General features: G+C 33.1%; 1 protein-coding gene across 3 annotated transcripts in view; it reads right to left on the bottom strand.

The window, feature by feature from the left end:
- The window catches only part of LOC140447393 (four and a half LIM domains protein 2-like), a 402,290-nt gene that overhangs the window by 172,432 nt on the left and 204,970 nt on the right, over positions 1–24,888 (bottom strand). For all 3 annotated transcript variants that reach the window (XM_072540017.1, XM_072540016.1, XM_072540018.1), the window contains 4 exons: positions 20,606–20,765; positions 19,882–20,043; positions 15,747–15,911; positions 3,970–4,086 (listed from right to left, as the gene is read on the bottom strand). In XM_072540017.1, the coding sequence (XP_072396118.1) occupies positions 3,970–4,086; positions 15,747–15,911; positions 19,882–20,043; positions 20,606–20,765 (604 nt within the window). The remainder of the gene's footprint in view (positions 1–3,969; positions 4,087–15,746; positions 15,912–19,881; positions 20,044–20,605; positions 20,766–24,888) is intronic.

Here is a 24,888-nt window from a genome sequence, read left to right as displayed (position 1 = left end):
TCACATTCTGTCTGTGACAGACATTAAATATGTGCACGAAAATATTGGAAGATAACCAGTTTAACTAGTGATGAGGAAAAACTAATCGTAAAATAGATATTGTTTTTAGCTGTCGCGGGTTTTCCCGTGACACTCGACCAGCTCATTAACACCGTAGCAGTGATTATTAAAAATCTAAAGTTAGCTAATTCATTTAAGAATGGAATTTCTGGAAATAGATGGTACTAACATTTCTTAACCCAATATCCGGAAGTAAGACCTGGTGGAACTCGTTCTTTCATTACAGAGGAAAAGATAAGAAATTGGTTCAAGAAATTATATGATTATTTCAGTCAAAATGGCATCACAGATATGTTTAAAGATCCAGGCCGAATATTCAACTGCAACGAGACAGTCTTTTTCATGGCTCCACATTACAAACAAGTGTTAGTTAAAAGAGGGTCTAAAACTGTATATAATAGAACTGCAACGACGAAAAAGAATGTCTGACTGTATTAGCAACCATATTCGCTAGTGGAGATATCCCACCATACAGATTGTTTCGTTATTACAAGGCTACCAAAACATTTAGTTTCAACTGCGCTAATAGGTTGAGGTATCGGATGCAATGAAATTGGATGGATGAATAGAGAAACGTTTTATAAGTATGTCGCAAACTATTTTAATAAATGGTTGAACGAAAAAAACATTAAGCATGTCGTGTTATTTTTGGGTAGATGTTAGCCATCTATCTCTGGCATTGAGCGAGTTTCGTCGTAAAAATGGAATTGTTTTGGTAGCACTAGTTCCAAATTCCATACATATCATGCAGCCGCTTGATCTTTCTTTATTACGACCTTTCAAAGCTACATGGCGCAAAATAGTTAATGATTTCTGAACCTATTTTGAAAATCAATCTCCCATAAATTCTGCTGAATCCTATTTTGTCACTTCTCCAAAATTTCTAACGCCACTTAAAAATGCACTTTATTTCTCCAGAAAAATATCTCAAACGTCCAAAAGAAAGGCCACAAAAAAATTAACACCTGTGGTAACGATTACTGGTGATTTTACGGAGTACCAGGGAAGAGTAGAAGCTGAAAAAAATGAAAAGGAAGTAAGGAAAAAAAACAAAAGCTTGAAGCGAAAGAAAAAAGAACCTAATGGATGGAGCAAATAAAAAAGAAAATGAAATGTTGGTTCTGACAGAAAAACAGGTAAAAGAAGTAGAAAACCGAAAGCTAACAATTCTATGGATTTAAAGGTGGGTGACTACGAACTATGTGACTGCATCATTGTAGTTTACGAGGAGAAACATTTTCCAGGAGTAGTAGAAGAAATAACAAGATAAATTCAAAATCAAAGCTATGGAAAAATAGGATATTATTATCAAAAAATTGTTTGTTTAATTGCACCGCCTCAGTACATTAAGAAAAGGGGTCTTTTTCTGTTCCTAAGATAAATAATTTGTAGGTCTTTCATAGCTCTTTGCTTTTATGTAGTAAATGAAAAATAAAAAAGAATGTTGCTAAGTAACTTATGAAAGTATTTTTTGTTGTTTTTTTTTTATATTCAAATGTATATATGTGCATCGTTTTATTTCATTTAGTTTTTCTACGTCTCTTCTATATAAAAATTATGTTTTTTTGCTTCTGTATTTTTTATACCTACTTCGAAAACATTAAAATACATATTTACAAAAAATACTGTATGTACAGTTTAAAACAAAAAAAGATAATTCTTTTAACATACAGGCAGGAATTAAATCACTATTAGGCCGGAATTACCACTTCTTCTTCTTCTTCAAGTGCCCTCCCCGCTACGGAGTTTGGCAATCATCATTGCTATTCGTATCTTTGAAGCTGTTGCTCTAAATAATTGGTTAGATGTGCAATGGAACCAGTCTCTTAAATTGCGCAGCCAAGATATACGTCGTCTCCCCACGCTTCGTTTGCCCTGAATCTTTCCTTGGATAATTAACTGGAGCAATCGGTACTTTTTCCCTCTCATCACAAAATATTCCAACTTTCTTCTCTTGATGGTGATCAACAGCTCCCGTTCTTTGTTCATTCTTCGAAGAACTTCACTATTTGCTACTTTGTCTGTCCAAGGTATTTTCAAAATTCTTCTGTATATCCACATTTCGAAGGCCTCTAGTTTATCAATATTGCTCTTGTTTAAAGTCCAAGTCTCTACTCCGTACAGCAGTATCGAGAAGATGTAGCATCTAACCAATCTCATTGTCAGGTTTAAGTTAATGTCATGACTTCCTAGAATGTCCTTCATATTAACAAAAGCAGCTCGAGCCTTTCCAATTCTAGTTTTTATTTCTTCTGTGATGTCATTGTTGTTATTAACGCTTGTTCCCAAATATTTATATTTGTGCACGCGTTCGATTTCATTATTGTGAATGTACAGGTTTGCATTCAATCTTTGTTTTTTTTTAAATAATCATGAATTTCGTCTTCTTGACGTTCATTGTTAACCCGTTCTCTTCACTAGCTGTGACTACCTTGTTTAAAATGGCTTGCAGGTCTTCTACTGTCTCCGCCATTAAAACCGTATGATCTGCGTATCTAATATTATTAATTTTTTGGCCGTTAACTTTTATCCCAATCTCTTCTTCCTCCAATGTTTTCTTCCTAATTTCTTCCGAATAGAGATTAAATAGCAATGGTAGCAGCACACATTCTTGTCTAACTCCTTTTTTAATTTGAATTTCATTTGTTGTGCTATTTTTGATGCGTGCGACTGCTTTTTGATTATAATACAGAGTAGATATTATTCTTATATCGCGAGTGTCTAACTGTTTAGCTTCCAGGACCTCTAAAAGTTGGTCATGCTTGACGTTATCAAACGCCTTGTTGTAATCAATGAAACAAGCAAATACATCTTGATTCACATCCAAACACCTCTGTGTCAAGATTTTAAAGGCAAATAATGCTTCACGAGTTCCATATCCCTCCCGGAATCCAAACTGAGTTTCTCCTATATCTTCTTCCAATTTTCTGTAAATTCTATTGTGAATTATTTTGAGGAATATTTTTAAGGTGTGGCTCATCAGACTGATCATGCGATGATCACTGCACTGCTTAGCATGTGCCTTCTTGGGTAGAGGGACAAACATTGATCTTAGCCATTCTTCAGGAATTATACTGTTTTCATAAATCTTGTTAAATAAGTCTACTAACACTGGAATTACCACTAATTTTTCAATATAGGCCGGAATTAAAGTTTTTTGCATTTTAGTGAGAACAATTTTTTTGGCAAATAAAAAATACATTTTTCATTATTTTATTAATTGTTTTGATAAAGAAAACATCAAGCTATCAAATATACTTTAAATCCATTTTCTCGATTATTTCGTTTTCTTAATATTAACTTAATATTCTTTAGTATAAAGTCAAATATTCCTTAACTGGGCCGTTATTAGGTCGGTTTACCTTAGGCCGATCAGTTCTGACGAGCGGGCGTTTGAGTAGCTGCATCAATTACAATGTAGTAGTATATCTATGTATATCTATACCTATACGCCCCGTCTATAAGCAAAACGTCCCAAGGGACATGAGACGGGACAGCGAAAATAGCTGACGGGACAAGAGCCTGTCCCGCGAGAAACTCTAGTAGTGATAATAATAATATAGCTATTGAACACGCATATTAATTTTTATTGATACAAACTATAAGCAGAGAAAAACCTTAAATCGGTTTATTAGCCACATTCTTTTAATTTCAGTGACAGCTGATACAATTTGCCTTGTAATAAAAATCATGACGCAATTGTATTCGTTAAATAAAAATCATTAAATTCAATCGTTAAATAAAACTCGCTAAATATGATAACACTATAAAATAATCGTCTTTGAGAAATATTTATTTTCTTATACAAAAATAGTTTTAAAATTGCATTTGTTTACGTTAAAAATTAACAAAGAAGTGTCACTGGCACGCCATTGCAAATACTTTAATGGTTGTTAATTGTGCACTCACCTCGTCGCATCCAGCACACCTTGGCTTCATTTTTTCAGCGTAATGTCTTTCGCAATATATATTATCCTCGTAAACACAGTAAGCAAGATCCACTAGGAGATCATCACAGCTAGTACACTGCAACCAAACAAAAAATGTACCAATAAATAATGTATTAAAACAGATTGTTTTTGTGGCAAATTTAATTTCATTAAATTTTTTATTGTATGCTATTTTCAAAAACGTACGAGGTAGGACTGTGAATATTATGAATTAGAGATTGAAGTACATACAGGATAATCAAGCTCTGTGAGAAAGTCCGGCATTATAGTTATTAAATGGTTGTCAAAATTTTATATTTTTTAATTTTTTTCATAAAATCTATAAATAAATTATTTACGAAGTTTATTAAATAAGTATATATTACTTATAAATATTTATATTTTACAATTAAAATAATCTCAAATATTACTAAAAAAAATTAAAAATTGAAAAAAAAAAACTGTTTAAACAACTCCTCGTGACGCCTTCTCGTAGCGCTAGTTCCGTGACGCTCGCCGGAGCATTTTAATAGAGACAAAAAGTAATACCACTCCAGTATAGAAGCTTCACTTCAAAAAATTATTGTGCATCACGTGTCCAACCTAACAGAGAACTATATATGAACCCCTCGTTATGAGTATTTTATTTTTGTGTCTGTACGACTGTCAATATACGGCAGAATCAAATGAAGGGCAGTAGTTTGTTACTATATAGAAGGCAACTACACTTTATTACCCCTTAATTTGGATTTGTATCTTATAGGCTACGTCATTTTCAAAATATTTAAATTGTCTATCTCTTAAATAATTTCCCTACTCTACTATTGTCTGTTAATTTGTGTTGCCTATACGTCTACTAAACTCAGAAAGCTAATAGTACTGCCATCTATAGTGATCATTCAAAGTTAGTCACAATTGTTTACAAGATTGTTGCCTAGTGCACGCCGATTAGAAAAAGGCTGGTAGTTTTATTCAGTATTAGTGTAAAAATAAGTATTTTGTTTTAACACAGGAGGTGAAGTTGTAGTATGATGATGTGTTATGATCATACATATATGAATATTTATATATAAATATGCAAAAGTGAGAATACCGAACCATTTTTTAAGCTGTATCCTATAATCTACTTTACCAAAGATATAGCTTAATAGAACTTTTTTGTTATGTATCTTTAGTTTACTTTGCCATGTATTCAGTATGGTGAAATATGTTTGTTTTGTACCTATCCCACACTTCATTTCCAATTACATTAGTAGAATTTGTTTTAATGAAACGTTTCACAATGAATTCATTTAGTTATATAAGTATAGTGTTTCCTTGGTTTCAGCGAAATACCAATATGACATCATCAAGGTGCGAAAAAGTTTTTTCATAACTTTCACCATCTTCATCTGATATGGATGATTCGAGCGATGAAGAAGATAAAAGTTATACTAAACCATCTAGAACTCAAAGTTCTGAAACCGATGAAAGTTCTGAAGTCGAAAGTTTACCTTCTGAAGTTCAAGAGATTTTTGATACATTAGCAGATACAGATTCAGTATCCGAAACTGAACATTCAAAACTAGAGGTATCAACACATCAATCTGCTTATAGTACGCCTAAATCTATTTGCAGTATACCTAAATCTGTTTTGAGTCCTCTAAAAACACGATCACAACATCAGATACGTGGACCATCTAAAGAGATTAACGACAATACTAACCAACCTAAAGGCAAACTACAAAGTAAACGCACGAAACGACAGAATTTGGTTGAATACCACTGGACGAAAGAAGAATTTCAATATCTTGTGAACATTCCCGAAAATAACTTTTCTGTGATGGATGAATTAAAGTCACCATTAGAATATTTCAAAACGTTTTTTTTTCAGACGATCTATTAGTTGATTGTCAACAATAAAAACCTTATTTCCGTTCAGCAAACAGGCAAGTCGATAAGCGTTACTAAAGATGAGACTAGTGACTTCATAGCGATACAGATTTTGATGGGTATAGTAGCTATGCCGTCATACTTGGACTACTGGAGTGTAAACTTCAGATACGATAAAATATCAGAAATAATGCCTCTCAAACAATATCAGAAAATTCGCCGGTATATTCACTTCGCTAATAATGATCATATAAACAACGATCAGTACTAACGAATTCGCCCAGTTTTGGACATAGTAAGAAGAAATTGTTGTATTAGAAATTGTTAACAGATGATGGTCCCTTATAAAGGGAAAAAGGCAGGTTCACGACGACAGTACACTAAATGAAAACCAAAAAAATGGGGTTTTAAAATATTTATTAGAGCCGGCATTTCAGGGTTTCTGTACGATTTCATAGTTTATGGGGGGATGATAGTTTTAGGCAGCATACTTTTTCACAAAAAGAAGAATCCTTATGATTGATAGGGGGTAAAGTTGTTCTTGCTCTAACACAATCAATTAAATCACCGGCGCTCTGTCGATAATTTCTTTTCAAGTTTTGATTTGTTTTACATTCTTCGCCATGATTATTGAATTTTAGCCCTGGGAACAATGAGAAAGGAGGGATTAAAAAATTGTGTATTAGAAGATGATAACTCTGAAGAAAATAGGAAGAGGGTCGTTTTGTTCAAGAAGTGACAACATTAATAAAATAAATGTTGTGAAATGGTTTGACAACAAACCTGTTGTCCTAGCTAGTACATATATAATATATCTTCTACACCTGTCCAAACAATTAAAAGGTATGATAAAAGGCAGCGCGTAAAAATTGAAATCCCTTGCCCCTCTCTCATAAAACATTACAATTCTCACATGGGTGGAGTAGAACTGATGGACATGCTGGTAAGCCTTTACAGAATTCCCCAAAAAACTCGTCGTTGGTACCTTTCCATATTTGCACAAATGCTAGATATTTGTATAAATAACGCTTACTTATATATCTTACTTTATTACTTTTTGCTTTCATTTTTTATTAAAAACCTAGTTTTAGTACTTTTAGTTTCTGCTTTAATTGTGAGGTTTCACCTACAATCTTACACTGTGTTTCTAATAAGATACATAATAAACTTTTACAATAAATTTGGATATTTAACTATGTATCTTGTGGGATACACTCCATATCTCTCTTATTTATAAAAATAATAATATAAAAATGGTCAAAATGCCTTGTGATATACCATATCACACTACCTAAACAACAATTTCACAAAAATTACTGTTATATTAAGGCTTGCCAAAGTAAGGGTAAGACAGCTGTACACATATTTCGATTAGAGCGCCGTGACAAAATAATAAACCTGTAAGTGCGCCATTAACTAAAAACAATTGAGAACTGCTGATACACTGATGATGCTGTGGTATCTAATACTTAGTACCTTATCAAAATTTCAATATTGTATGGATCAATCCATAATGAATATAGATCACACTAAACCTTAATATGAACACTCTGTAGACTAAGCTGATAAACTCAACTAAGCCTTTATAATTTCTAAAACATGTATACACTACAAAGTAACAAAGGATGAGTTCAAAGCAATAATGGAACAATATCGTAAATTTTCATCAGCAGTAGGAAAATCCTATCAACATGTAGTCTCCATTGGAAGTCATGGCTTGATTGCAGCGTCCCTATTTATCAGATTCGTACCATATATTCTACGACTAAAGTGCGACGCCGTATGTGATCGTCGTAATTGGAGAAGACGTAGTAATATTAAAGTCAACTATTTATATTTACAAAGAGCCAGGTCTTGTTTAAAGATGAAAATAGCTGGAATGGGATCTTTAGGATACCTGAAACGCATGTCGGAAGACATAATACTACAAGAGTAGACCAGCAAATAACAAAAGGAAATAATAAAGAACTAGGTGGTGAGATTTCCAGATCTAAGAGATGGCGACGCCAAACCAAGGATTAAGTTTATTGGAAGATTGGTTCTGGGATATCAAAGCTCTACAAGGTCCGTAGTACCACAAGATGTTTATCATATTTTGTTTCAAACTTTCATTTTCTCACAGAATTTTCGGCTCCTGTAAATCGATTCAAAGCTAAATTCTTTATTAGATGTCAACATTACAGTAATATAAATATTACCACACAAAAATTACAATAGATGGACTAGTAATACCCTTGAATTTGTATTTATAGTTGAACTCGATCTCTCCTACAATGTAGGCAACTTAAAATACACATCGTAAACAATCAAATAATAGATGTAATATTATAAATTGAAATTACATCCTATCACCCCCTAAAAGTGGCAGCCCTAGTGGCTATGTTACTGGCTTAACTAGCTCTAGGGTGAATAAGGAAACATTGTGTTAGTAAAAGATAAGAAATCTAAATTAAAAGACTATAACCTTTCTTATATGTGTGGATTTATTATTAGGAAAATTGTTCCCAAAATAAGAGTTTCGATTTTATTCAATGTTTATTTAAACCACAATTCGATCATTATTATGCTTCTCTTGGTGAATTTAGTAGGTTAGTAAATTTAAAAATAATGGTGATACCACAAAAGACACTTTTCAGGTTGTGAAAAACACAGAAAAAGCAACTGGTCACTTCTAAAATGTTCCACGTATGAATGCTAAGATAGTCAATGGCATTGTCCTGTCTGAAATAACCTTTCTTCAGGCAATGTTTACTCTTTATGTACTTAAGTAGTAGATGCCAGTTGTCACCGTATCGAACTCGTATTAAGATGGTTAGCTAAGAATACCTTTAGGGTTAAGATTCTATGCACTGGAAAAACAGAGGAATGAAAAAATAAATGTTACTTCAAAAAGGCATGAAATATATCCTATCCAGTCATTCTTGAACTTTGTATAAAAAACGTAAATTGTTTTGTTAATATACTTATACTATTGTAATATAAATGCAAATAATAGATATCCAAATTCCACAAACAACAATTCATGTCTTCTTTTTCTTAAAATTTCTTTACTAAATTGAGTTTTAAAATGAATTTTAAAAAAGCTGCTTGATGAAAGCTTAGAAACTTAGAAAAAAAATGCTGCCGTGGCCTATCTGCCCAATGACAAAGCTTTTGTTATTGCTGAGTTTTGAATTAAGAACTTAATCATGTGTGTGAAAAATGATAGAATAGATTGTAGGATTTACCAGTCATTGCTTGTTAATATAATTATGCGCATAAGATATCTTACGCACTAATTAATTAAATAAAAACTTTCAGTCGTTGAAGAAAATAAAGAAGAAAAGTTCCTAAAAGGCATTTAACCCATCTAGACCTAAGTGTACTTTATATTAAACCCGAGGGATAGGTATCTTTTTTATAATTGTTTTGGGATAAAACGATTTGATAAAGCAAGTCCCAAACTTTATTATTCCATGATAAAAATCATAAATATAGTTAACCTAAGTCAGATCTTTCAAGTTCTTGTCCCCTTATTTTTTTTCGCCGAAAAACAGCGCCTTCTAGCCGGCTTCAATTCTGTCTTAATCAGATCATAGTGAGTTAGAGATCTAGGTTATTTAATACAACATTGTGGATAGACTTATATTTTATAGTTTAATTCTATCTCACTAATGCCTACGATGTAGGCAACCTAAAATACTTGTATGTCCGTGAATACATTTCAACGAAAATTTAATTTTAATTTCATAAAAAGTGCACATTTGTCTAATCCAATCTTAACAAGGGATTGAAGACTATATTCAAATATTTATGTTCTTATCTACTTTTTCAGAGCCATTTTCACAATTTGACTAATCAAACTAGTATTATGAACTTCCTTCTTTTTCTCGAAGCTAGTTAAACCTTTCAGAGGTGTCGGGGGATTTTGTACGTTGAAAATAAAACTTAATTGTTCGGAATATATAAACAAGTTAGTCAATATATAAGTTATTAAAAAGACCGTAAATAAAACAGCATTATACTACTTATACAAGTTCTATATTTTATATATTCCCCATTTAAAACGTATATAAAAATAATAATTCAGAAACAAATATAAATATAGGCCATAAAAATTGATTTTTCAGCTAAGTAGTCTATGTTTTTGTTGGCACCGACTCTAATATGAAAATCGATAACGTATGACCATTGACCGAAAAAAAAAACTATTAATGCTCAAACTAATAAACTCATTACAGCGACCAATTCAAACAAACAATTAAACAGAAATGAAAAATATGTTTAAGCCGACATGTGGGGATTAGTTAGTGCTAAATCTATAAGAAATAAATTGATGAAATATGCATTTTATTGGTTGTATTGCCGAGATATCGCTATTATATCGCAGCAAGCGATATATGTATAGATTAAAAAGTAGTTGTAGTTGCGGTAATAAATAAATTAGACCGCTCAGATTTGTACGTTTTGATAGTACTGCTTTAAGATATAGTGCAGTGGCTGGTTGTTCTGGTAATTAAATATGTAATTAAAAATATTTATTGAAGCGAAACTTCTATACTGGCTTACAGTAATTTTTTTTCTATAGTAAAATGCTAGAGACGAGCGTCACGAAACCATCGCCACGTGAAGGCGTCACAGGTAGCTCCAAGAAACAGCTGTTTTTCACATCGATTTACGATTCTCGATCTCTCATTTACTCATCATATATTTATTCTAAGCTTTAAATTAACAATTGCATTAAAAGTAACAAAATACACATATTAAATGAAAAGTAAAAAATTAAAAGAATATCTCAGGGGAATAGGATCAAATCTGGCTATGTCCATCGTGCATGATTTGACAGGAAGTAAACAAACACTCTCATTTTTGATGGCAGTAGCTAAAATTTGAAAATTACTGTTAAACCATTTAAAGAAATGATACTTTTTATTATTGGTATTACATTCAGCATACTAGAAGAGCAAAAAATGCGCCAAATTGATAAAAACTATTGGACGTAACCTGTTTTGATCCCAAGCGGTGGACATGGCAATGTTTGATCCCAACTTCATAGGACTTGACCAAGTTTGATCCCAACCTAATCTCAACGGCCGGACTCAGTACAATGTGTCAAAATACATATTTTAAACATTATTGTTACTAGCTGTGCTTGTTTCTTGTATCATGTATCACTAGTACCATATGTCTCTCTTCAGCTTTTCAACTATTTAGGTACAAAAATTAAGCTGTTTTTACTTATTTATGTATATTTCTTACAGGCTAACAGTATAAACAAACACAACTATAAGTAAAAGGTAAAACTAAAAAAAATATTCTCTAACATATTTGTTTCGAAAAATTATCACTTCTACATTATTATACCAACAAAAGCGGTGACTCTTCTCTTAGTTTGCATTCCAATTCTTCAATGTCATTTTCATTCTCAGGCAGAATTTCAGCAATGTTTATCACATCTGAATAGAAACTTAATTGTTCCAGGTCTTGCCAGTCGTCTCCAAGCAGATTTTTAACGTCCCTTCGTTTTAATGCCTTTACATGTATGTTTTGTCTTATTTTCTGAGGAGCAATCATACTCATAATTTTAGATTTCCGACAAATATTTTCATATTTTCTCGTTTGATTCTTTCCAACAACTTTCTGAACCAACACATTTCCTATCCTCTTCGATCGTTTTAAATAGAATCTTTTACATTGCGCAAACTGTACTTTCCACTGACCGGGGGGTTTCAGTATTGTTTCGGCTTCCTTTTTGAAATCATACACGATAAAATCTTCGCCTACTTTTACAACAGTTGCCTGCTGTAAAATTATATCGATGTACTGATTTGGACTCAGTACTGTGTCTATTTTACGAAATTTCTTTTTGCTGTTTCCAAACACTATCTGCTGGAAGATAGGAGTGGCCAGTTACTGGAAACACCAGTTCTACTGTTTTAATAGAAGGATGTTTCAACAACCATTTGCAACACATTGTGATTATTAGACTTCGGCAAATATGCAAATAAAAATGTAGAAAATATGCGCATAAATATGCACGTGTTTACACGAAAATATGCAAATATTTTACAAAATATGCATACAAATAAATAAAAAAATCGTAAAATAGTAACAATTTTATTTAAAAAAAAAAAGTGTACATAACTAAATATTTCCTACTATTCATTAAGATTTACATTTATTTTAAGTAACTACATCATTTTTAAGTATGAATAAACTTATTTAGAATTATGGTAACAATAAATGACCAAGTGGTGTTCAAAATTTTCTAACAAAAACTTGTGGCTTCTGTCTGAGTACATATATTTATATATGGAAAAACTTCGTTCAACATCAACTGATGTAACGGGAGCATTTTTCAAACTAACCAAAACATTTGGTTCTAAATTAATTGTTTCCGAAATATTTCCAGCTAGAACACTGACTACTTCAGAAAGAATATGGTAACCTTTATTTTTTTCCATAGTAGCTTCAAATTTTTTTAAAATATCTTTTCCAATATTACCTCTAACGTTCCGACAACATGACGCAAATTCTTTTATTAATGCTGTACTTTCGAACAATGACAGTTTTGGTGATTCTAACTGAGTAATTGTTTTTTGAACAAAACTAAAATTTGATTTTATAAATGAAAGTTCTTGTTCAAGCAAGTTACTCTGAAAAGTTTGTTTAGAATCCAAAAGAGATTGGGAACTTTCATCTGTTAACGTATCAATTATGTTCTTTATTTTAACAAAATGATCTGCATAAAAATTAGCTGCTTCTAACCATGTTCCCCATCGCGTTAAAATAGGTTGTGGTGGAAGAGGAATGTTAGGTAGCATTTCTTTATAAAGTTGAATTCTTATAGGAGATTTAAGAAATACTTTTTTGACACTGGATATCATGGTATTTACAAGAGGAAACTTTTTTCGTATTTCCTCTGCAACTCTGTTTAATCCATGCGCTACACAAGTAACATGTATTAAATCTGGGAAAAATATTTTTAAATTTTGTCCTGCTTTCACCATATAAGGAGCAGCATCCGATAAAATAAGCAGTAATTTATTAGAAGGAATAGTTGTCGGAAGAAAAAAAGTTGCTAATGTTTCTTGTATAAAACGCGAAATTGTTAAAGCATTTGTTTTCTCAAGTTGCTGGCATGAAATAAGATGAGATTTTGGTAAGGTATCTTCTTTAAGAACACCAATCAATAAATGAGCAATATACTTTCCTGAGGAATCAGTGGTTTCGTCTACAGATATGTAAAAATAATTATCTGCAATTTCTTCCTTAATATTAATTAACACCGACGAGTATAGCCCGTTCACATTATTTCTTCTTAGAGACCGATCACTTGGAACATTAAGTTTGCAATATTTTTTTAGAAACGAACTAAAATTTACATTTGCTAATTTTGAAAGCGGTATGTTTGCAGACACTAATGCGCGACACAAGTCTTCATTAAAAGTTTCTTGCTCATCTAATTTTTTTGAAGTAGATTGGAAACATTTAGCCATTGAAGTTTGATGTTTTCCTCCTATTTTTCCTTTTTTTGCAATGTGTGAAGCAGTTCTCACATGTTGGTCTATCTGAAATTTCTTCTCACATGCTATCTATAAATAAAAATAAAAAAATTTATTTTAACCCAACCTTTAAAATATAAAAATATACAAGGTGTTTTTGGTTAATCAAATAACTGGTTTGGAAAAAAAAACACTCGCTAAGTGTTTTAAATGCAGTATTAATCCACAAATTAGTTTTTGTTACTAACCATTAGTACATCATATAACTTATTTTAAAATTCAACAAAAGTTTTTTTTGTTAATTCAATTACAATAAAAATAATTGTGTTTTAGAATAGCTGACTTCATAAAAAAAAGTAAAGGTGAAAAATTTTTCTAAATACACACCACTGTATTGTACCATGGACAATTTTTTCTCACTAAAGGAAGCTATTTTTCATTTAAAAACAACCTACGAGTACTAAATTTCAAGTAAATACGTTTATAGGTTTTAAAGTTATTGTTGTTATTAACTAAAAGAATTTAATTTTTTTTAATTTTAACACCCTGTATCTCGAAAAGTAAATAAGTTTGACCCCTCATTAACTATATCGTTTTGTTCAATTTTTCGAGAAGTATCTACAGTCAAACGTTGTAAGTGTCATTTGGAAACACCCTGTATGTATGAAATATTAGATATTTAATAGAAAATATTAGATACTTACAATTTTGCCACAGACTGAACAGTAGATTTTTCCCATATCCATAGACAGCTCTTTATAAGGTTTAATCCAAGTTGAAGCACTGGTTGTTTTAGTAGGTGCTATAGTATTAGAATTTTTTGAGAAAGTGCTGTGTCCAAACGTTTGCGAAAACGTTGTTTTTATTAAGTGGCGTCTTTGAAGTTCCTTCCACAATGTAAAATTAAAAAGATATAATTACCTGCTATAATAACACGATTGGTCTGGTGCTTTAGGAAGGTTCACGTTTTTTTGGCAATCATAAGAAATTATTTTTCCACCCTTTTGTTCTGTCTTGAGCAGCTTTTGAACAGAAAGCTTTTGCCCTTAAGCTATGAACTCTTTTTCTACTCTGAACTGATCCTTTTTCCTTTCATTTGTCTCTGTTTTTATTTTTTCTAGTAGTTGCAGGCATTTAGAGAACATATCTGTATTAGGACTGCAAAATCCTAAATTGTATTCGGTGTAGGAAATATGTCTGAAGTAAGATTCTTTTGTCGGTGCTGAACATTCATTTTTGTGTAGTTTGTACAGTTTTCGGATATTTAGATCTTCTTCTTCTTCTGGTTCCTATCCGTTTCGGATGTTGGAAATCATATTGGCAATCATGACCTTGCTCGCTGCGGCTCGAAACAGCTCAGTTGAGGTTTTCTTAAACCATGTTCTTAAATTCCGCAGCCATGATATTCTCCTTCTACCGGGTCCTCGCTTACCTTTGACTTTACCTTGCAATATAGACTGCAGCAGGGAGTAACGGTGCTGATTTCTCATAACGTGTCCCAGATATTGCAATTTTATGCGTTTGATCGTAAACACAATCTCTGGTTCCTTCTTCATTTTTTCTAGAACTTCCTTGTTCGTGATCCTTGCTGTCCATGATATTCTCAGCATTCTTCTATAAAGCCACATCTCAAATGCTTCAAGTTTTTTAATAGTGGTGTCTGTAAGCGTCCATGCCTCCGCCCCGTACAACAACACAGAGAAAACATAGCATCTCAAATGTCTCATTTTTGTATCCAGGGATATGTTGTGACTTTTGAAGATGGCGCTCATTTTGTTAAAGACCGTTCTTGCCTTTCCTATGCGGCATTTTATTTCCTGTACATTGCTCCACTGTTCGTTTATAATAGTTCCCAGGTAGCAATACTGTTTTACTCGCTCTATCTATTTAGATCACTTGGCAAATATTTACGGATTAAACTTTGGCTTCGACAATAATGTGATTCTGAACACTTGAAGTTTGCGAATAAATGCATGTACTGATGTAGATGTTTGTACACATTGAAACATACTTGCTGTGTTTTAACATTTAAATGTATTCTAATCTTCTTTACGGGTACTTTTTTTTTTCAGAAATTACATTCATACCACTGGTACTGGCACCTTCTACAAAATCAGTATTGTTATCGTACCTATGCAATATTTTCAACCACATTATCCCACGGACGGCACATCACTATTCAAAATAATTAAATTACAACAAACAACACTACTAACGAACTGCTTCCCAACTAAAACGCTTCGCACATGCATCCGGTCGGTTGTAAAAGAGAGATGATCAAACATCACCGCATTTAAAGCGTTCTACAAAATATGTTATCGCGACTATAAGGAGCGAATTGCATAGATAACGTACATTCTTATAGCTAAACTAAAAAATATTATTATTACATTAAAAATACCTTAAAACACGAGGGATGCCACACCGATTTTCCTAATCTAGGGGCAGCGACACTGATTTGTTGACTATGGATAGGTTTTTGACAATGAGCACAAATACTATTGGGCGGAGTGGGTTTTGCTAAGCCTACGTCGAGGGCTACTTGGTTTCGTCCAGAAATAAAATCCTAAAAATAAAATAAAAAAAATTAATTACAAACTAACAATTAAATATATTTTATAAACTTTTGCCTTGTTCTGATTTATATTCCTATTCAGATTCAGATTAAACCTACGGCTACATACCAACACAAATAATAACGTTTTCGGTCTTACTGTGAACACATTCTTCTTGTCTAAATAAGTTTTCTGTTATTGCGCAAACGAGATCTCTCTCTATTTTTTTCATGGACTTACTTAAATAGTTATGCTTAGTTTACTATATTAATTTTTTGATCTTAAATAAATAAAAGGAATCCAGCCAAAACCTTTTCAGCTGATTCAATAAATTGTCTATGCTTTCTTGGTTGAGGAACCAACAGGTTATAGTCACTGCTGCGAGCATAGGGTTATGTGATGTAATCATGACTGATGCTTTGTAGCTATTTAAGAAGCCAAGAACAGCCACCGCATGTAGTGTTTGGATTTCTTCCTCATTTGGTTTTTATTTTGTATAATCAATGTCTTTGCAAGGAGTTTGCCTTTCTTGAGTTTGTCTTAATGAATACTGCAAATTTAATATTTTCTAAATAATTTATATTAATTTACCCTTTCAGAGTTAAGGTGCGGACTATGAGTCCGCTTGTCGAATTATTTGTCGATTTCTGACGATTAATTATGATTTCGGTCGTGGCGTGCTCGCTAGCTTCAAGCTTCATGCCAGAGGATACTCCATTCAGTACAGTTGTGAGAGGTGAGAGTTGTCTGGTGCATTTAGTTCTGCTGCTATATTGAAGTGCGGAACGTCAGTCCGCACGTTATACAAGTTGTCACAAATCTTCAGGTAAGTTTCAATTTTAGAATATTTTATTTCTGGAGTAAATAAAAAATATTTATGTAATATCTGATCTGGGAGTGATCTACTGATTATATTTTCTGTATATTTGATCGACAACTTATTTTTTTACGGAATTTTTACAATGAGTTTTGAAAAGCAATTATCTTTAAAAGCTTCATGCGGAATTTATTTCTGTTTCTGAGCCAGAAGTTAAACCTAACGATGACGATGCTAGTTTGGAAGGAGATTTCGAAGAGATACAGGACCAAGACACCGACATGGAAGAAATAATTGAGGTGCCAATCTCAGAAGTCTTGAATATTCAAAGAGTGCATTTCTCGCAGTGACAATTTAATGAAGATAACATTTTTTGTAGTAACTAGGGAAGTACGACATATGAAAAGCACATGAAAGATTTGGAGTTGTTTTTTTTTTACTGAAGAGATTTTGTGAACCATTGTAGACAACACGAATATCTTTATTAAACTGTGTTCATACAATCTCAGTAATAAATCTGCAAAAAAGACCAGATATTTTAGAACTTAGGGCACCATTGGGTCTTTTATACATAGCTGGGGTAACCAAAAATAACCACAGAAATGCAGAAGATCTCTTTAGGACAAACGGCTCATCGCCAGAGATTTTTAGATTGACAATGTGCCTTGCACGGTTCAAGTTTTTGCTCAGACACATTCGTTTTTATGATAAATAGACACGAGAGGCAAAAATATGACAAATTGGCAGAAGTGAGAGAATTCTTCGAATTGTTTAATACAAATTTACCTAAACATTTTTCTTATCAGAATATACAACGGTAGATGAAAAACTGGAAGCTTTTCGTGGCAAGTGTGGCTTTAGGGTATATATGCTCAATAAACCTAATAAATACGGCATAAAAATATACGCATTAGTAGACGCTAAGTTTCCTTACACCGCAAATCTAGAGGTGTACGTTGGACAACAGCCACCTGGCCCATATAAAGTTAATACGAGCAGTATTTCCCTCGTTTCTCGCCTCTGCAGTCCTATATCTGGTTCTCACAGAAATGTAACAATGGACGATTTTTTGCGAGCTTCAGCTTTGCCAATCTTCTTTTGAACGAACACATGATCTCACTATGATAGGCACTATTAAACAAAAGAGAGCTTTTACTTCAATTTACTGATCCTAAGAGACCAGAAAAGACAAGTATGTTTGCTTTTAGAGAAAAATGTATGATTGTGTAGAATATATCCAGAAAAACAAAAACGTTATATAACTCTCAACGATACCATGACGATTTGCTAGACGAATTAACGGGCAAACCAGAAATCATCATTGACTATAATAAATCCAAAGGAGGAGTAGATCTAGTTGATAAAATGTGTGCCGCCTACAATTGTAGGCCAATGAATGTAGCCAGTATCAATTCATTTCCAAAAAACAAATATAAAATGCTTCTTCTTCTTCTTCTTCTTCGCGCGATTAGGATTACTCCTGTTTGTCTGCCTCTTATTCTTTTTCAGTCGTTGTTGACTGTACATTATCTTTCCACCTTTTTGGCGGCCTTCCAACGGGTCTTCTGCTATACGGCTTGTTGTTTTTACAGATGTTCGCTAATCTATCTGGTCCCATTCGGTTTACATGTTCGTTCCAGTTTTTTTCTTTCTTGTTTTTATCCACCTGTTAATATTTTGAATTTTGCATTGTTCGCGTATACTTCTGTTGGTTTGTCTGTCTCTTAATGGTATGCCGGCTATTGATCTTAATAATTTCATTTCGATATTGTTGATTTGTTGTTTCGTCTTTCTTGTATCGGTCTTTGTCTCCACTGCATATGTTAGCATTGGTCTTACTGTTGTCTTGTATACTTTCATTTTGCTTTCCGTGGTCAGATATTTGTTTCTCCATATGGTTTCTCAGAGGCAACCACTTACTCTTGCCGCTTTTGATGCTTGCCTTGTGGTCTCTGTTCTTATATCCCTGTCTCTAGTGATCTCTACTCCTAGATAATTGAATTTCATTACTTGTTCTACAATTTTGCCGTCTATTTCTAGTTTGCATCTACGCGGCTCTTTACTGATCACTATACATTTAGTTTTTTTTACTGATATTCTCATATTAAGTTTGTTTGCTGTGATATTAAAGGTGTGGAGCTGCCTTTGTAGCTTCTTCGTTAGATATCTTCGTTATCAGCAATTAGTACTGCATCATCGGCAATGCATAGAAGACATTTTCTAGAAGCTCTTGGTATGGAACTAGTAAACGATCATCTGCAACGTCGATTTTTGAATAAACGTATTCCTAGATCAATTAGGTCAAGAATAAAATAAATTTGCCGTATGGAAGAAGAAATTGCTGCAGCCCCAAATCTACAACCTAATCGTCGAGGTCGTTGTTTTTACCGTAGTAGACAAAAAAATAAGGCCAAATGCCAAAAAATTTGTTTGCTTATAATTTGTATGATTATAGAACATGCAAAATGCATTTGCTCCAACTGTCTACATGATGGTATTTCCGAAGACAGCAACGAATATTGACTTATTTGCGTTCATTCATGTATCTACTTTGCGCATCTCAAACATTTATTTGAGTTTATTTAGTCTTTGTTTAATTTCTTAGAAATAGTTGATTTGTATTTGTTTAATTTGGGTGTTTGTGTTTTATAGTACTCAAAATGCGAAAAAGATATATCTGTTAACTTTTATTTTTAAAGCATGAGTTTAAATACAAGTTATAATACATTTTTTTGAATAAAAACAAATGTTTTTTTTGTCTATTTTAATTATATATTTAAAGAATCGACAAGTTCTCAGCCCGTTTTTTCGAAAATATTTGTTTTTTGGACCTTCTCTAGATTTGCGGACTGCTAGTCCGACGTTACATTTTGTGTACCATCATGTCATGTTATCCCTGAAAGGTTAAATTTGACATTTCCCGATAAATAAAGGTTTAAAAGAGACGCCTAATTTCATTTATAGTAGTGCCATCTGTAAGCGAGAAGCAGAATTTTTAACGTTTCAAAATCCAGTATTAGATCTTCGTACTTTTCAGACCAAATTGTAGATGGAGTATTTGATTAAATATTTTCACTAAATTAATCAATTCCGTTGTATATTGCGATATCCAATAAAAAAAAACCTTAAAAATATTATAAGTAGGTTTAAAAAAAATAACTTACTTCATAACTAGCTTGGTTCTGAGGCTCGACAAACTTGCAAGCAGACAACGACAAATCCTGCTTCGGTAATTGTCTAACAATTCTTTGGGAACGATTGGTTTCACCTTTGGACCCGAGTTTTGGAACTTCCTCCGAAGGCAGAGTGGAATAATATTGGTCTACCTAAAAATTACGAGAAGAGATAGCATTATATAAGTTCTAATATAAAATTTGTTCAGAATTGTATAGCAAAATGAAATATATGTAACTAATCAGATCAACAATGTCATTCATAAGAAACCTGTTAAGGTCGAGAAGGTCAAAAAGATGGACAGAGGTCATGTTATACGATCTTTCATCTTATATACTAAGTATGATTGACTAAAAAAAACCAAGAAAATATGTATCACCATGACCAAAGCCTCGAAGTTCTCGTACCGTCAAGCAATAAATAACTGTTGAGTCAGCTACGGTGAGGTAATCTCTAAGAAATTTGAAGCTAGGGAAACTCAACTTTGGGAGGTGCACAAGAATAACAGAATTATTCAGAAAAACAGAATAACAGAAAACTATCCTACGTGGAATATAAGTGTAGGTTTATAAAATATAACTAGATAATGTTTTGATATAAGTTTAGAAGATTTTGGTTTCTTCATAAACAACTTTACAAAGATCAAGGCGACACAATCTGTGTCCATTCAAATATTTTTGGTATGTATCAAAATATCAATGATTAATTATTTACCTGTCTAGCACTGGTAAGACCTGGAGGCACGAAGGTGTATCCTAAGGATCTAGCGTCTAGCCCATCATGGGTTGCTACGAAGCCGAGTCGCGATCGAGCTCCATGCTCTGCCACTATCTCGTGTCCGTCTTTGGAGCACTTGCAATGTTTGCATGTTTTTCTGTAACAAAATATATAAATTAGTAAATTCTTCGACACACATATTTTGCAAACGCTATACATCTGCAATACAGTAATGCATTAGCTAGTGATCTGCATTGGATAGTAATCAGTGTAGTAGTGTCTGGGGGCTCGGGAAACTGAGCCCTGAAGAAGACATTAAAGCGGATGTCGAAAGCTCGGCGCAATGATAAGCAACGCGGTTTAACCCAGAAGACTGTTGAGTTTAATATTAATTCTTGTAATAGTACTTATCTTAGCTTTATGTTATTAAATATGCAGGAAATATCAGGTATGTGGTCTATAAAAATAAAACTTTTTTTTTTATTTACAAAAACCCGCTTCAATTTAATATAAGGTTATTAGTGAAATGGTAACAGTTAATTACACATTGCTTAGTAAATTAAAGTCTTTTAAACTCAAAAGTAGGCTATCTACAGTGTTTTTTGAATTTAAAATGTCTTTAAGATTGTTTTTAAATGGTAGTTAATTCTGTGACGATTGAAATTTTCACACTTTTTCACTAGCACATGTTTTACCGTAAGGGGTGAACCGCACTTACCACAAATTCGGCGTTTTTCTTTCTTAAACAAATGTTCATGAAAAAACTGGGTATGTCCAAGTCGTAAACGGGAAATAATTATTTGCTTTCATCTGGATACCACGGGTGGTAGCCATAGTCCAATCGTATTTTTATCTCCTGAAGCTGTGATGATGTGGATTTCCATTTATTGTTCCAGTTCTCGAACAGGTGCTTTATGAAATAGCTTTTTAGATCCATACTTACAGATTGGGGTGATATGGAGATACTGTTGTCGTTTTGTCGTCTATAGCTTCTTTGGATTTTTTTTCTGCTGCTTTGTTACCTGTTATTCCAATATGTGATGGGACCCAGAGAAACTTAATGCTTGTATCTTTAATATGCAAGTTATTTACTTCTTCCTTTATTATATTTTCCTCATTATTTGTAGTGATGACGTAGAATCTGTAGATTAATATTTTGTTCATCCTATTTGCATTTGCGTGTAGTATCGCTTGGTAAATTGCATAGAGCTCTCCTGTTAATATAGTTGCTGTATCTGGAATTCTATGTTTGAGAATCTTTGTGCTGTTAATTATTGCCACTCCGACTCCATTTTCAGTTTTAGACGAGTCTCTATAGTATAGGTACTGTTTAATCGGAATGGGAGTTAATTAGATCTCTGAAGAGTTGTATGATGAGATTAGGGTTGGGGCTATTTTTTTGCAATTGGCTGTTGGAATTTTTATAATCTAAGGTGAGGATATGTTTTTGTATTAAAATAACGGTGGAAATTGCTTCCAGTTAAGGAGGTTCATTGCATGATAAATTCTGCGGAAATATGGGAGATTCAACTATGAAGAGTCGTTACTCATGGATATGTCTAAAATGTTATTTATTGGAATTATTTTATTTAGTGTTATGTTAGAAGTGTAATTAAGGGTTAATAGCTGCCTACGAAGCTCTAGGATTCACCTATTTCAGCTTGTATGCTATTTATCGGAGTTGTTCTGTACGCTTCAAGTATAAGCCTTAGGAAGGTCTTATGTAACGTATCCAAAGGTTTTAACGTTGTGCTGGCAGATACAGATGCAACACATCCGAAATCAATTTTGGACCAAATTAAGGATCTGTATAACATGAGTAGTGTTTTACTATCGGCACCCCAAGTTTTGTGAGCTAGGTACTTAACAAGTTAAGGCCATTTCGACATGAAAGAACTAACTGCTGGATATGATTTTTCCAATTTAACTGTTGATCAAATATAACTCCTAGAAATTTTATTTCGTTTATTTAGAAAAGATTTTGGTTTTCAAGCATTAGGTTCGGTTTATCCTCGATGTCTTTTTGAAAATATACATTTTGTTTTTATTAAAGCAGAACCTGAAACCGGTACTTAGGGACCAATTTACTAGTTTATTTAATGCTAATTTCACATGGTCGCGCGACAACGCACGTTTGTAGCTCGTTAACGCGCGATGATGTATCAGATGGTCGCGCGTTTTTTTTATTTCGATTTTGCGAGAACGCAGCATTGTAGCGTCGTAGTCGTCGAAAATTGAAGTTGATGAGGCAATCTGTTTATGGGTTTTGTATCGGAGGTTGAAACATCGACGTCGACGAAGAGAAAGATATTGGGTGCATCCTATTTTAAGCGAGAGAACCACTTTGAGTCTATATATTACCTTATATCCAAAGCTGAGAAGACATGAAGATAAGTTTTTCAACTATTTCAGGATGTCGGTTACGTCATTTGACTGTTTAATGAGCATTATTGAAAACGACTTAAAGTGCAGTGATAATGCTATACGATAATGCATATCGCCGAAAGAAGAAGTCATTGTTACGTTAAGGTAAGCTTTTAATTAAATATAAGTATTAATATAATGAATAAGACATACTATTTTATTATAAATCAAAAACATTTTTACACTTGTTCTTTAAGTACTGTTTTCATCGCTGTTAAACAAATCAAGTTCTTGAGTTTCTGCACTCGATAGTGGTGATGGTGTATATTGTGAATTTGTATTTGTAGTCTCTGTTTGAGGATATGTGGTATATCCATACTGAGAATGAGTTTGATACTCATAGTGCCGCACGGAATTCTGTTGTGTAACTAATCTATTGTTTCTAGGCAATGGGTGGCATTCCTGGGGGATTTGCGTTATGTTGACTGTAATAACTAGATGGCTGATTTGTTGAATACGAAATATCATATATAGATGCATTAGAAGACAGTGGCTGCCGTTCCTGGAATTGCGGAGAATTTGCCTGTACTTGGTTTCGTGCTAATAAATCATATATTTCAATGTTCAGTCTTAAACGGTTGTGCTCGGGTACTTTCTTTAGTTCTTTAAGTAATGATAAGCAAAATAGTTTATCTTCATCGTCTTCTTTTTCTATAGGTCTTCTTTGGTTAATACTCTTTTCTAATATTTTGGCAAAATGTTCGTCTGCTGGATGAAGTTTATACTTCTTTCTAGCAGGTGGATATTCTCCCGGAGGTCTGAAGTTGCTGTCACTGTTTCCTTTAGCTGATTCGGGAACGTCGCCGTCGTTATCATTATCATCCTCTCCTTGAAAACTACTGTCACTTTTTCTTTTTTATACGTTAGGTTGCAAAAATGTTAATCTTTGAAAATACGCCGAAGTAGATTTTGATGTTGCTGCCGAACCAGATTTTAATTTTTTTCATATCTCTCACATATACATCACGTAAATTCTTCCATTTCTTCTGCAGTGTTGATCCTGAAATAAAAATGATAATAATTATTATTCTATTGCAGGTATCTGTCAAGTGGTTGTTCGTTAGCTGATTTTCAGTATGGTTATAAAATTGGAAAGTCTACATTATCGGGTGCAATTCAAAAAGTGTGCAAGGTGATATGGGAGAAGTTAAAAGCAGTTGTCATGAATACACCGAGTAAAGAGAAATGGATACAAATAGCTGAAGAATTTGAACAAAAAGATTCATTTTTTTTTTCATTGGTGCTAACGGCTTTATGTGACGCTAATTACTGCTTTATACGGGTCGAGGTTGGAGCGTATGGTAAAGATAGTGACTCAGGAATTTTCAAAGAAAGCACCTTATACAAAAAACTCACTGAAAAGGCATTAAATATTCCTGAATCCAAATCGATAACAAATATAAGTTACCACATGAAGCTTTTGCCATGATGGAAAATTTAATGAGGCCGTCTGGTGGCAAAATGTTGTCGCACGCAAATATATATATATATATATATATATATATATATATATATATATATATATATATATATATATATATATATATAATTACGGTTTATCGTTAGCTCGAAGATATGTTGAATGCACGTTTGGAATTATGTGCAACAAATGGCGAATTTTGCACCGACCCATAGACGTTAAACTTGACTTTGCTGAAAACATTGTTAAAACTATTTGTGTCTTGCACAACTTTGTCAGAATTAAAGATGGTATTACACAGGAGGATACAGTTCATGTCGCACCATTGTTGAATTTGAATAGATCACACACTGGGCGCGCAATTCGAGATGCAGATAAAGTTCGAACTGCATTTACAGATTACTTTGTAAATGACGGAAGGCTAGACTGGCAGGAT

The sequence above is a fragment of the Diabrotica undecimpunctata genome, chromosome 8 (genome assembly GCF_040954645.1).
Source record: "Diabrotica undecimpunctata isolate CICGRU chromosome 8, icDiaUnde3, whole genome shotgun sequence".
Taxonomy (NCBI): domain Eukaryota; kingdom Metazoa; phylum Arthropoda; class Insecta; order Coleoptera; family Chrysomelidae; genus Diabrotica; species Diabrotica undecimpunctata.
This window is presented reverse-complemented; position numbering and strand designations above follow the sequence as displayed.